The sequence below is a fragment of the Acanthaster planci genome, linkage group LG09, assembly GCF_054643075.1.
Source record: "Acanthaster planci isolate LZ-2023a linkage group LG09, COTS_SCS, whole genome shotgun sequence".
Taxonomy (NCBI): Eukaryota; Metazoa; Echinodermata; class Asteroidea; order Valvatida; family Acanthasteridae; genus Acanthaster; species Acanthaster planci.
Genome location: NC_141785.1, coordinates 15,063,513 through 15,078,371, shown reverse-complemented (window position 1 = coordinate 15,078,371; position 14,859 = coordinate 15,063,513). Strand labels below are relative to the sequence as shown.

Here is a 14,859-nt window from a genome sequence, read left to right as displayed (position 1 = left end):
GACGATGTAGGCCTCCATGTACGATGTAGGCCACTACAGCACTTCCCAACGCTTGGTCTTTTTCTCCAGCCGTTCTGTCATGCATCAGTTTGTCAGAATCAGATGAGAACAGCGCCACCCTTTGAATTGCATTACTCTAACTATTGTTTTCCTCTTTTAATTTGTATATTACGGAGCTCTGGAAGTGCCATCCAACTTGTTGAGATCCTGGCATGTTTTTCTCGGGATGACGACATAGTAAACGCAAGATGTCGACATCCCGAGATAATTTATCACGGGATGACGACATCGTAAAAGTTGGATGACGACATCCTGAGATAATCATTTCCACAGGATGTCGTCATCCAGAGAAATCCAGAAAATGTGGTGTCTACTTCACTACTTGTAACAAGAGGCAAGACATCATGGCGTTTTATTAATCCAATTAATATCATGTATGGTAAAAGGAAGACAAGGCTTTAAAAAGACAAAAGCACTTCAAGACACCTGTGCGTTTTCAAGGTGGTTTGTCAAAGCACCCATTGACAAATAAGGTAATTATTCTTACTTTTATGATGTCGTCATCCATGACAAATTATCTCAGGATGTTGACATCTTACATCTATGATGTCGTCATCCCAAGAAATAATATTGCAGGATCTCAACAAGTTGGATGGCACTTCCAGAGCTCCATAGTACATACATGTGTTTATTTTGTATAATTTTGAAATGTTTAATTTTTCTTGTTTCTCTAAATTTGGGTGTATGTGAGAGGCAGCGAAAGTGGTTGTTAAGACGACATAGGCTTTACCGCAGAACCGATTTTAATCCCTGTTTTTAGACATTCGCAAGTCCTTTTTCAATTTTGAAACTGAAAACAAAAATCAGGGAAACTTCTGTTTCGTTGAAAAAAAATTCTCGTACTGTTCTATGTGTGTATAAGTGAATGGCACATTTCTTTGACTTTTGTTTTAAAGTCATTAGCAACTTCCATGTACAGCGTGACCAATCGCTCTTTACCAGTGTGGCTACCACCTTTAAGTTATTACCAGATCGTAGAGAACCTGTAATTGGTTCATGAACCAGCCATCCCGTGACCGGGATCCCCGCTCCCTCCTTGGCCGGGGTTTTTCACACCACGACCCGTCGACTGAGTCCCTAATCCCGCTCTCGGAGGAACATCACCGGCAGCTGTCAACAGTCGCCAAGTGTTCCGTGATATCACAGGAAAATCGACCCACAACAATCACACAGGGGCCTCTCTCTCTTTTCCTTCCTCGAGTCCTGTCTCTTTTTACTCACTTTTTTTCTTTTGCGCTCTGAAAGTCCGGCAGCTTTGCAAGTAATCCGTCGAGTGGGAGCCGGTGGGAATCGACCCCGGACTCCAAGCCCCGGGATTGGAGACATCACCCGGAGGGGATTTGTAACCCCAGCTCGCGGTTCCTGGAGTTAGTGGTTGGGATAGAGGGATTTGGGGTTCATCGCCGGAAAAATCATATTTGAAATCAGGCTAATGCTAGCTTTCCTGGGAACAGAGTAAAACATTGTAATAGAGTCAGTCTAGCGCATATCCTATGCGGCGCAGAAACCACGGAAGTTATTAAGTTTACCGATTCTTGGCCAAATTATTTTCCCAGTATAGTCTGCCTGAGAGCAAAGAATTGTGCCCACCCATGCACGTTAGCACAGTACAGTAATAAAGTTACCAAATCCAAATTTAGCGATATAGTGCACGATTAAAACGAACGCAACACAAAAATAACTGGAAAAAACGCCAGACTGGGTTTTTCCTTTTCAATTTGCAGTTTTATTCACATTCAAAAGGTTTTAGGTTAGGCAAGATGTCCTGCACTGACCTACTTCCGGACACAATGTGCTGAGATATGAACATAGGCCTATGGGTGGCAAAAATTTGACCTTTGTCCGGACCTGTTATGATTATTGTGTGCATGTAGACGTTTTGTTTTCCCCCAATGTTATAACGTCAAGAAAGTATTGAATTTTTTCCCCAACTTTTATGAACTCACATTCGAGGAGGACTGTTGATGATGAATTCCTCGTCTCTTCCTCTTCATTTTGACACAGATAACCCATGACCCCAAAATGAAAGTGAAACTGCTTCCAAGAGAGGGAGAAGCGTTGTGCGGACCTATGAAAGTCCACACATCTTCACACATTATACGCTGACCTCCTTGTTAGGTCCACGTATGCAAAACAAACCGAGCAATAGAGGGTACAGACTAGACGAGCGCGGTTGCAAGGCTTTATACGAACTCTCCAACAAATCTGGATCTAGAACATTATTATTACATAGAGGAAGGATAGGTTAAAGAATTCTTTTATAATAAACCCCTTACATTCCAAAAGCGATTGTCATCAATGCCACGTAAAGGTTTCTGTATTTGAATCACGACGAAAAGATATGGTTTGTATGTTCACCCCTATCATTATCTGAGTCAGAAATGTGAGAAGGTGTAAAATGGACTCCTTAGGAGCACTGAACTTTTTTGTTTTAAAAAAAGATCTTACGAATTTATTTTCACTCGAAGAGAATGCACTTCATTTGTCGAAAGGTAAGTGGTGGCATGGCTTGATGCCAATATGTCTGCAACTTACAAGTACACAGCCGGAGTTTTGACCTGGATCGCAAATCACTTTCCTGCATGAGGTTCCTCAAGTCTTCGCCGCTAACTGCTATAGAAACCTTTGAGAAGTGATAACGCTAAACCTTTGACTTACAGTGGTGTGGAATTCTAATTGCTCTTTTTCAAATTTTCGGCAGTTTTCACCAAATAGTCTGTAATTACATACATACTGCGCAAGTACACGCGTACAAAATAAACCAGCTGTGAGGCGGCAGTGTGGACCATAGTTCACACCTTCTCATCATGCACCCCTTCATTCCCAGCCGTGGTATTGCATCCCCCTTCCCCTCTGGAATCGCCCCGTCTCGGGCGAGGCTTTACGGGCAGCGCTCAGGGTGCGCGCCGCGGACCACACGCGGAGAACCTTGGTCGCGGCATGAAACCGTGCAGCGGCTCTTCGCTCTGCCGCGCGCATCTTCTTGTCATCTCCAGTTGGCCGTCTGCCACGCCGAAGCCCCCCTTCGAATGTGTTTGTCATCTTATTCTGTCATACCACGATGAACCGCGCATGGCCAGCTGGTTTGCTACCAATAATCCATGGTTCATCAATCGCTCACATGTGCCGATCTTTCTTTTTTACTCGTTTTTTCTCCCTCGTGTCTTTGGCGGTGCGGCATTTTTTTTCTCTTCTGCAGGAGTTAATGATTTTTCTCTCGGTACTCATGCGCGTTTTTCACTTGGCATCTGATCAAAGCTGGTCGTCATTTCACGCCGGCTATCAAAATCACCGCGTTTGCACTTAAAATCGTTTGATCTGATTGCCCCCAGCGGAACGCCGGTATAGTGCCGCGTGCGTGCGTGCGTGCGTGTGCTGGTTCTAATGAGGAGAAATGCGCCGTCCCGCAAACGTGAATTTTTCTACGAGTCTACCGACCGAGAGTGGCTCTCTCCACGTGGTTTGGATTTGTCAACATGGCCATGTGAATGTACAGATATGGAAACTTGAAAATTTCATGCACCATAAAACGCGGCAGGCCCGCCTTTTTCCACAGTTGGCGAGGGCCGGGTCAGACGTGGTCATCTGCGCTCTGTGCATTTCGGAAGTGAAGCGGAGACAATTTCCGGGTTTGCATATTTTTACGCTCTCTTGCCTTATTCGATGGCCATGAAACTTTCGCTTCCGTCACTTTAAAGTTGGCACTTATGGTAGATGTTAACTTGAGAAATTTGTTCTGTGAGGTTGTAAGGGAAGTGGGGAAAGGCCTGTCCTAATTAATGACGTCACAATGTTCGCGTATTAAACCGGACTCGTGGTCGTTAAGTGGCGCTACGCTAGAACGGCCAATTGCTGAACGCACTTAGGCGCGCAGTCCGTGTCAAGTTTTGTGTTTATCGTTTGCGCGCTTGTCCGTGGGGTGTCTGGTAGGTTTTTGTTGTCAGTTGGTAGCGGTAATGACACGCAGTGCGACAAGCAGATAAAGAAACCTAACCAGGTAAGCTGATATATTCACTCAACCTCGTTCCAAGGGTGCTTAGGACCAAGGTGTATAGGATTTGATAACGGGGTTGAGTTCCATGTCTTACAACAACGAAGGCATTTCCGTTTGCTGTGTTCTTTTTGTTTCATTTTGACTTTTCAAAGGATTTTCAGCAATTCCAGATAACAGAACAAAGGAAAAAAAAAACAAATACGCGAATGCCATGAAATGACAAACTGGTAGAATAAGAAGTTTTGGCTTTTGTCGATACATAGCTTTTGGGGGGTGATGCACCTCTAAACAGGCCACGGGGATATGGAAAAAATACAACACCGGGAAACATTTATGAAGCCCAAGTGTAGGAAGGGGACACTGACCGAGCGAGATGCAACCGTCAACCCATCGATCTGCGCCACGCTTCTCAAAGATCATCACTATCATCAGCGGCAGCAGCATCATTCAACCACCCCCCCCCCAGCAACGAGTCCCTGTCCGTCTACGGTGACAAGAGCATGCAGAAATCGTTATTAGCTTCGCGAAGAGGAAAAAACAAGTGCAGGCTGGATGATGACCGAGACGCGCTGGTATACTGGGGCCCCGGCCGCGACGACAGAAGAGGGATTAGCGGGTAAATTGCAGCACTCTCCCCCGGCCCATCTCGGTGGGTTGATAACCCACCAAGACTGATTACGACCAAGCAGAGAGTCACAGACGTCCCTCTCATCAACTCGTCTCTCTCTCTCTCTCCCATCCCCCCTTGTTTGAAAGAGTTCAAAATCCTGGATGTTTCCCTCTTTCCTAATTTGTCGTTTCCCGTTTCGTGCCTCGGAGGAGCTTTTTTTCCTCACTAATTTGACACCATTGTGCGGAGAGATGCTGAGTCGATGCCGACCGCAGACCCTTTACCTCATTTCGAGAAGCTCGTTTGGTTTTTTCTTCCAGTGCACGCGTAACTGAAATGCCAATACACGGAGAAAGAACATCAGCATTATGCAGATCACACAAAAACTCGTGAAATCCAAATTGTCGACTGATCAGACAGGTTGCCTGCATTTCTTGCAGGGTCGTGGGTTCGAGTCCCAAGTTGTGATGACGGGGTGGGGGGGTGGGGATCCATACACATTCTGCGTCACTTTCAGCAAATGGGCTTGATTGACAAGATGGCTCTTAGGGATCGTCTTCCCCGATTCCACTTCATTCATTGGACACTGTAAGATGGGAAGGGACATGAGAACGTGTATATTGCTTCGGTTTATACCGGTATGGCCTGACTTTGAATTTTTTTATTCGGATAATATGGGTGGGTTTTTTTTACATCCAGGATTTGGTATTACCCTTCGCAAGTATGAATATCTGTAATTTGCCCTATTGAATCGTCTTCATTCCAACACAACAACTTTTTAAAGAGAATTTACACAGAGACCATCCCGGGGCCGCTTTCGAGTCAAGATAGCTGACCCAAGAATGAAGCCAACCGGTCTCAGCAGGTGTGGCATATAGTTGACTATTTACACCCAATAGTTGACTATTTACACCTAACTATGCACCGATTGGCCTTATGTTTGCTTATCCTTTTCCCGATTGCCATAGACAGCGTCATGACAGACACGATTAAAGAATGGAATTCTCCAGGCAGTATTTTGGTCTCATAGTACTGGTAAAAATCAAGAGAATAGTGAAGTAACAATTTGCATTTCAAGATTTCTGTGTTAATTCTTCAAGGAACAGGAACGCAAAGGGACTGAGGAGATAAAGTGGGTGAAGTGTACAAACACCAAGGGCGTTAGATCTATGCTTTCGTGACATCAACATTTTTCACCCCGTGACTTGTATTAAAAGCCCCAGTTGACAAACTTTCTCACGTTAGCGTTATAATTTGCTCATACTTGTACGTCCAGCTTATTGACCGTGTGCAACTTGTGTGTGTTCAGTTCTTCTGTTCTAAAACTTCTTTTCCCGCCTTTAAAGGTAGACAATAATGCAACAAACCTTGTTATTGTAAGAGGGGCAGAATTCTGCTTCGTCAGAAGAAATACGCTCCAGGCGTGATGGCGCCCGCGTGACACAAACCTTTCTTGGAAAATGGACCCTTCTCGCCAAGAGCCCAGTTCTCTCTTATTTCCTTTACAATACTTCCCGAGGAAACCTGACAGACGCTTGAAAGTTCTGTTTATCACCCAGAACATGTCCCCGCACACCCCCAAAGAAAATGAACGCCTCCACGTAATGCAGTCAGTTTTTAAAGACTGAGGACCCCAAACACGACATTACCACGTGTCAAATGATATTCAGCTCATCGTGCCGATATTGCTTTATCTGCGTCTTGAGCTCTCCAACTTTCCTGAAAAAAGTCACGGAGAGGTCCTCCCTCGTAAATCGAAGATTTCATTCCACACTGTGCCTCCTCTGTCAGCACGCGTTATCGATGGTGTTGAATCATCGATTTCAAAAACGGATTCAGAAAAGTTATGTTGCTACTTTGTTGTGCATGCATTGTCAGCGCAAAGACATATACATCGAGTCTAACGAAAAATCTCAGTCCTTGTCTAAATTTATACTGAAAGAAACTTCAACAAATAAATTGCAGTTCTGACGTTTATAAAGGTTTTTATTCATTCAACAAAAATACATCTAGTGAAAGAGAACTCTTCGACACCTTTGATTACCGAAAGTGTACACAGAGCTTGAACACAGCTTTGCCATGACTGTTAATACAATGGTGAAAGGTCTCTTTATAATCTTGTCTTTTCTGTCCATGCTTTCCTCGGTGAGCGGATCATTCATATGGTGAATATCTAACGGGCTTCTTGATGGAATCTGTCAAAGTACAGACCATCTGCCCGATTGGGGCAACCAACGAAAAAAAAATGAGACCGACGAGATATTTAAGTCTTTTTTTAGCCGCGTGGGAATGAGACAGTGGGGGTCATTGCACGGATATACCATTTTAGGGCAGTGTGACAGGTTTGGCAGGACTGCTGACTCTCTGTTATCTTTGTTTAAAGCAATTGGTACACTAATTTGTAAAAGGAATCAATCAAGTTGTTTACTGCTCGGTCAAAATCAGTACTGCTGAGCCTGCTAAAGTATAAATAAAAGTATTTGTTACAGAACTACGCAATACGACATCCAATCTTTTTTTTCTTCATTACAAATCTTTTCTTCTTAAACATTTGTGCTGGACTCATGATATGTTATTTGACATACATTTTGAATTTTATGTTATACAATTGGGAACAAGTTTATTTGAAGACAATTATTCGGTAGAACGATGAATAGAATGATATATCTCGATTCTGAAAAAGTATGTTTGTTTCTGTCTTTCTTTCTTCGGGAATGGATTTGTGCACAAGGAAAGGTACATCGGTTCTTTTTATATAAAATGTCAGTCATGCGTTCCTTCCAGCGTTTTACAGACATCAGAACTGATGTGCAAGAAAAGACGAGCTCCTTGAGTGCAAAAATATCCAATTAAGAATCAAAAGTTTCTGATTTCAAAGGCGAAATTTAGCCCAAAGATCACTGCCTCAGTTTATCTAAATTTCTCCTCTCGGAGATCATAAAGTTACAATATTCTCGTCAAGATGACATCAAGAAACGTAGTGAAAGCACACGTTTCAAACCAAGAAAGAATTAATCGATGTTAAGTTCGACTAAGTTGTTGTTTTTTTTTTGTCAAACGAATACCGGTCAATGGCGTAGTCTACCTTTCGAACCGTTGCTGACAACAGATGATGTGCTATTACACCAAGAACAGGTCATATTCCTGAGAAGTAATTCATCTTGAAAAGGTAATTGTATTGACAGATTCTGATGGATTAGGCTCCAAGAACATTCCGTGGTGTTTAAATGACAAAACGACGGCATGCGCCAATCAAAGTGTGGCGTCGCGGGATGTCGCCGGCTGAATATGACCGGCAAGACGACGGTGACGCCAGTAGTCTATTTTGCATATCACGTCACTCCTATTCAGACTGGCTCGTCTCTTTTGGCAAACATAATTACATTTCTGTACAAGTTTCAAATTATGTACACTGTATCGCCCAAATTTGGGCTTGAAAAATTCTCTCATATAAAACGAAAATAGAAAATAACCTCTATACAAGTTGCATCTTTAGTTAGACTGAATATCCTTCACAAAACAGTTCGAGTGGAGATTAACACCAGGACTATCAGTCCAAGTTGGATCTCATTCTTTTTGAATGCTTTAGTTCTGATTTTATGATGGACTACAGACACTTATAACCACTCTTAAACTTACAAACGTCCAACCAAAATGAAACAACTTGAATAAATCTGGTCTCAGCATCTGATAACCACCTTAACTTAAGAATAATTTTGACCCGCTCTTTTTTTTTTCAACTTTTGTACATTTTGGCTGTTTCGCCCCTGTGAGAACACAGTCTCAGGTTCATTCTTAATTCTTACTGACACGGCCAATCACGGCAAATTTTGCACTTCTTTGCTTTCTCTGTCATGCATTATTCAGTAGAGGCGTGGCAATGTGCATACAATATTGCGACGATATACATGTACATGTAAGAGAAACTCAAACACCAATGGAGTTTCAGGATATAAAATATTGATTGACACGTAATAGCATGCAGTTGTTGACTCCATTTGGATGTTCGCTGCCGAGTTGGGCTTTTCCAGTGCTTGAAGGGCGTGACAATATGATGTGGCAGCGGCAAGTTCCGGTCAACAAACTCAGACGCCGCGAGACCCCAAATTTACAGCAGTCACGGTAACCAAAGTTAGAGCGAGCGCTTGCGGCTCGAGGCCCGAGCCCAATCACTCCACGCCTCGCACAAATGGTCGAGCCCGGTTTGGAAGTAATCAGAATTCGTCGGGTCCCCCGGCTATACGATCGAGAAGAAGAAGAAGAAGACGACTGCAGAAAAAGAGCAACGACTGCGAAACATTACCGCAGAGAAGCCCTTCTTGCCAGAGGGGGCTTTAGGGGCTCAGTCCCGGCCCCGATCAATCTTGATACACGGCGCACCGCAACGACGCGGGGACTGTGCTGTCTCTGGCCGGAGAAGTTACATGTACAATCCGTGTTTGTCAACGGGTGGCTGAGTGTGTTGGACTCCTAATCACGTGCTGGCCGTGCCTGACTTAAGAGGTGGATGGATGGCAGTCGATGATGACGGGACGGATGAAGACGACGGGCGATGATGCTAATGACGATCCTGATGATGATGATAAGGCGCCGGGTGCGAAGTGATTCTTCACCCGTCGATTCGTGCTTCCAGTCTCGCCTGGTTCCCTCGTGCCGCGCGGCTTTTTTCTTTCTCCGTGACATTGGCTCCAGGTTCACCGTCTGCGTGCTAACTCAACCAAATCTGGTCGAATAATATCCAACCACACTTCACACGTCCCAATATCACCAGTCGGGCTCGGCGTGGAGTTGTCCCAAACAAAAGTCGACCGGTTCTCTGGGGTGTCATCGCCTAAAACTTCTCCTTTCCCCCAAACTTACTTCTCCTGCCAACATGCATGCACCAGCTTGGCACTTCGCAGTTGATCGCACATTTTTTTTTAACGGAATAGGCCGTCCAGCAAAACAGCTGCTGTGACTCGCCAATTCCCATGGCAACTGAATCGAAACCTCTGGAGGAAATTCTGTTATCATGGAGCGTAACTGGCGCAGATGGTCCACGACTGATAATACTCAATTTATTTTGCATTTAACCGCTTCAAGACCTTCAAAAACAAACTAGGTAAAGGTTCTTGTTCAATAGCACTCGCTCGACATGTTAACACATTCTAATTCAAGGAATAAAGCCGAAATATTGCTTGGCGTGTCTGTTAAAACCATTCAAAGTCACGTGCTTGGGTTGAAGACCAATCAAAACGAATAACATAAACCTGCATTACTCTCTGATTGAAGAATCCCCAATTAATGTAATTTTGAATGTTATTTCTATGTTGTATATTAGGCCATAAGATTTATTTTAAGAAAATGCAAGACCTTTATAATAATATATTCTTTTGTTGAAAAATGTGAATGGAACTTTTTTTCGACTATCACTAATAATTGTTGATAAGATGGTTTCCCCGAATGGTTGCCATGATTATTGCGCGAGCAAACGGCGGTATCTACAATAGCCATCATATCTCTTTTTGTAATCATAGTTCGTATGAATACTGTACGAAAGCAGTTCCGGTAGTCATCAGACCATGTGTTGGGTGTAGTTCCTCCGCGGATCGATCCCACCCATCATGGTGGAGGGGTCGTAGGCGAACTGCGGGTTCGTTCGCCCCATGTAACCCAGGCCGTTACCACAGTACCGCGTGTCCCTCATGTACGACACGTCGCGGGAGTACGGGGTGGGCCGCGTGTTGGACCGGAAGTAGCAGCTGGGACCGTAGCTGTACTGGTTGTCCGGGTGGTAAGTTGGGTAGGTGTCCGCCGCGCAGGTGCCGTTGGTCATCGGCGACTGGCCCAGGTCGGGGAAGCTGGGGTTGGGGTTGACCAGCTGCGAGCTGGGAAGGGTGTTGGAGGGCTCTGATGTCATGGGAGGGGACACCGAGGCGGCTGTTGTACCACGATTCGCTTCAGAATCTGTGAGAGCAATATAAGCAGTGACCACACAGTGAAATTTGAAATCGTTTATGTTCCGGCTTGAGTTTGTCAGTGGCAATACGCGCAGGTTCTGAATGATGGAAAACTTCCAAAGGAAGAACAATGTTAACCATTCTTTCACACGTAGAACACTGATTGTCAAACTAGTGCAAGCAACAAGAGATTTTAAAGGCTACAAGTTAGACATGTCCTCACTTTCGCTGTATTGTCAGCGTGGGAGTTTTGAAGCCCAGACTGTCATTTGTCACTTCAAGTGACTTGCAAACGAGGAGAGTCCAGGCCTGTAGCTAGCTATTGTTTGCAACCTGCTACTTGCCTTTGCGAAATAGAATTTTCTTCCAATTGAGGTTTAATATGGATGTAAATGGGCCATGCAGAGACTAGTACGGTACCAGAATGGTGGATTTGGGAATTTAGATGTCACACACTATTCGATACTTTTTGTTGTCACTATTTCGCTTTTGCATCGAATGCTCTTATATATAGCATCGTCCAAGGCTAGACTCACTTTGTTCGTTTGTCTGTTGCCGGTGTGTGAGGGGCCTACTCCGGCTGATGCCCACGATCTGTAGGGAGCTGGGACGGTGATGGTTCCGTGTCCTTGGGCCATTGCTGTGGGGAAGTATCTCAATAATACTAGGATGGAGGAAAAGACGGGTAAAAGGAGAGTTTAACGAGCACAAAATACCTAGAATGGGGGATTAATAATAGTAGTAATATTAGAATGGGGAAAGACGAGTAAAACGAGAGTTTAACGAGCATAAAATACCTCGAATGGGGGATAATAATAGAAAGGGGCAAAGGCGAGTAAAAGGAGAGTTTAACGAGCACAAAATACCTAGAATGGGGGAATAATAATAGAAAAGGGTAAAGACGAGTAAAAGGAGAGTTTAACGAGCATAAAATACCTAGAATGGGGGAAAGACGAGTAAAACAAGAGTTTAGCGAGCATAAAATACCCCACTGTCTTGCTAGTCAGATGAATGGAGCCTTGGCATAATTTATTCTCATTTCAAAATTTATAACGTCGATTAGAGATCGGGATATTTCTACAAGGTTTTTTCACAAACGTTTTGAAATATATAATTGTATGTAACATGATTTATGGTTAAGAGGGATATTTGTTGCAGTCCTTCAAACTTGAGTACCAATTCTGCTGATCCCGTTTATAGCTCCACCAGGAATTTGTGACGAGGCGGTGAATCATTCAGCAGTCTCCCACCGAACGGTTATATGCCTTTCACGGTCAAATTCCACACCTCATCTCATTAAAATGGGGGAAAAATAATATGACACTAATATAAGAAAAAAAAAACAAGCCCGACTTTGCAACAGGCTTTTGTCAGGCTTTCAATTTCCGTTTTTTTTTTAAATAATACCTTGAGCCTTGGTGTGTGTTGACAAGACCAGACGATGCCCGAATACTAAAACAAATAAAACAGAAGAAACAAGAAGGGTAGGAGAAACAGATTTATGGCAATAAATTAATCATCGGGAATATCTGCGGCTAGGTGAGGGGGGTGGTGTTTATGACCTCAAGCCGCTGACAACTAAGATGTTTGTTTGCCATCTTTTCTTGACGGCCTTTACTTCACACACGAGCGCGCAGATTAAGTACTCAAGTTTGAGGGGAAAAATACACTGATTGATTTCAAACTGGAGCTTTAAATGCCTGCGACTTTAAGTTTTCTTCTCCACAAAAATCAAAGGAGTGCCTTTGTTTTACGGTAACGTACAACGGTAGTTAATGGGGCCCAAAAAAATAAAAATTTATTTGGGAAATGTTGATACATGAATTCATAATTCAAATCCTGCCATGACTCCCGCTGCGTGGCAGTTAAACCAAAAATCACCGATGTTTCTTTTTTCATGGGTTCTTTTCAAGTTGTCATGAAGTAGCATGGTACATTTACAAAAAAAATACAAAGATAACGAAATTCTGACACTCTTGTTTTCACACAAGTCTTGAAACGTATGACTACTCAATCTTTCGTCATTTTTTCTGTTCATTGTTTAAAGTGGTGCGGACTACGGATATAATTGTGGTTCGATTTTTAATTAAACAAATAAGACCAACACAAAATGGTTATTGTGAAGAGGAGAACACTCACCAATCGTCCGGGTCGCATTCCCTGAATCCCTTCGCGAATGGGTTGCTCGCAATTTTCAGCTGAGTTATCTAAAAGGAATTAAGGACACAGTCGTAATAAAATCCATCAGAGTTCATTATGAAATTCCAAATTAATTTGTCTAATCATTAAAGATAATTTTATCTATTTTTTATTTCCCACTTTTTCTTCCCTCAACAAATAACGTCGATGAGCAACATCTTATGGAACGAGAGATGGGGGATGCCTCAATAAAAAACCCGCCTCACGGAACCAACGGAGATCCCCTTTCAATTATGAACAACTCGCATCGAAATGGTTGAATACATTCATTCGTTTTTCTCGTTTTGCTCTTGCGCATCTTCTACAGGAAGGAGCAGTCCCTTCAACATTCCCTTGGAGTGTAATTAGTTCCCCCTATCGAACTAACCCCCTTTCCCGCTAGGGGGCTTGCGCAGGTGTGACGGGGTGTCCTGTGTAATAATGCCTAATCCCCCAAGATGTCCGCACAGCATAGGAGTTACCACGCATCATCTAGCGATGAGCGATGGGATACACTCGGACAGGATCAACTTATTAAGACAATTTCTCCGACGATGACGAGAAATGACGGACGGAAATTACGTGAGTGGTGCGTACCGTACCGAACCATGTGAAACTAATATCGGAGTGGATCCAATCTGAAGTTTGTTTAACTGCAGAAGTTGTTCAGCCGTTAATTAAAGCAAACAACAAAACGAAGTAATTTCAAAAATCATTTGTAATTAAGACCCTTTAATACCATTTTTCCTTCATGTCTGTCCAGCTTTTAGCAGCTGCCCGTGACCATATTATGTTAACTAATATTACTGAAGTATTTACATGTACATGTAGAATCAATTTTATGATAGAAATTGGAATCCCGTTCATAGTTTCCGGAGACAATTGCCCTGTTTATTCCCCTTTCCCTTTCCTCTGTGACTCACCCGATGGTTCTGGTAAGCAGTCACGGCCGTGAACTGCGTCTCTTGGAAGATGAACGTCTTGAAGTCCCGCTCCGGCGCGTCGTCGAAGTCCTTCCGACCGCTCACGTGCACCACGTGGAACCGCGGCTGATAGCGGTGCATGGAGTTCAAGATAATCTGCGCGACAGAAAGGAAAACAAAAACCTGAAGGGGAGAAAAAACCCCGAAGGTCTAGGATGCCAGATATCAGTAATATAAACAGAAGCATTAAGACAGCGCAGGAATAATTTGGGGCTTCCGAAGAGACGGCTGCTTGTTATTTCCAGCGTGGGGCATTTACTCTGACTTGGGACTCGCCAGAGGTGCCTCTTTTGGGACTGGGCCAGATATCCTGCTTAGTTTGGCAAGCCGTAGCAGGCCTCGACTCCGAAATTCGAGTAATGTACGAGTAATGAGAAAAACCACTCAAAAAGTGTGCAGACTAACTGGCGGCAATTAGTTTGATCTGGACTTTCTTTCGCACTAATAAATGCATCATGCGAAACCTAAACACCCGTAATTTTGCAGAGTAACCACTTGTGATCGGAATATTTAGGATCAAAATGTCTCGAGAACCACTAAGGCAATAGAAAGTACCACTTACTGGGTAGTACTTGCCTTGTCAAAACAGTGGGCGGCTTTCAAAAAATCTGCTCTGTCTGCATTTGTCATTTGAGGTCACAAAGTTTGAAGGTACGGGCGGTTGTTTTGTACAAAAAAAGTCTCGGAACCAGACGTTATGTTGCAACCAATGCAATGAAGTGTGCGTCGCGAATCCATTTCCTCACCTCCCACTTCACACAGTAAATTAGTCAAGTTTCCCAGCTAAAAGGAAGACGAGGAGTACTCACGTGGCCATTATCGTCCAGCAGGTTATTGGTCAGTTTGAGTTTGTCGAAGGACACGATCTGTTTCATCCACATAGCGCCCCGGGCCGGCGAGTCCGGGTGGACGTGGATACGGCCCGGCATCTCCGGATCGGCCTTGCCCGCCACGAGCCAGCTTGAACTGTGGAAGGCATACCGGTACCTCTTGTCGTCTACCTGGGAAGGAGAACCAAAGATGGGCCTCTTTGAAAGACAAATGACTGCGAGCGATAAGAGAGCTTAATTGCATCAGAGCACAGCGACCCAGACT

At 43.9% G+C, this 14,859-nt stretch overlaps 1 protein-coding gene and 1 long non-coding RNA gene across 5 annotated transcripts in view; one reads left to right on the top strand and one right to left on the bottom strand.

Annotated features, from left to right (window-relative positions):
* Positions 1-3,925: 3,925 nt before the first annotated feature.
* On the top strand, positions 3,926-5,680 carry LOC110982272 (uncharacterized). 2 transcript variants are annotated; one of them, XR_015426402.1, is made up of 3 exons: positions 3,926-4,057; positions 4,318-4,670; positions 5,105-5,680. It is a non-coding gene; the product is annotated as an uncharacterized LOC110982272 (long non-coding RNA). The 2 variants fall into 2 exon arrangements; XR_002598543.2 differs by having other exon boundaries at positions 4,318-5,680.
* Positions 5,681-6,623: 943 nt separating this feature from the next.
* Positions 6,624-14,859, bottom strand: part of LOC110982249 (T-box transcription factor TBX1-like) — a 36,819-nt gene continuing 28,583 nt past the window's right edge. For 2 of the 3 annotated variants that reach the window (XM_087141035.1, XM_022240545.2), the window contains exons 5-10: positions 14,574-14,765; positions 13,705-13,860; positions 12,743-12,810; positions 12,011-12,055; positions 11,140-11,267; positions 6,624-10,610 (exon numbers count right to left, since the gene is read on the bottom strand). In XM_087141035.1, the coding sequence (XP_086997161.1) occupies positions 10,219-10,610; positions 11,140-11,267; positions 12,011-12,055; positions 12,743-12,810; positions 13,705-13,860; positions 14,574-14,765 (981 nt within the window). In that variant the 3' untranslated portion in view covers positions 6,624-10,218. The remainder of the gene's footprint in view (positions 10,611-11,139; positions 11,268-12,010; positions 12,056-12,742; positions 12,811-13,704; positions 13,861-14,573; positions 14,766-14,859) is intronic. The other variant, XM_087141036.1, reaches the window with a different exon arrangement.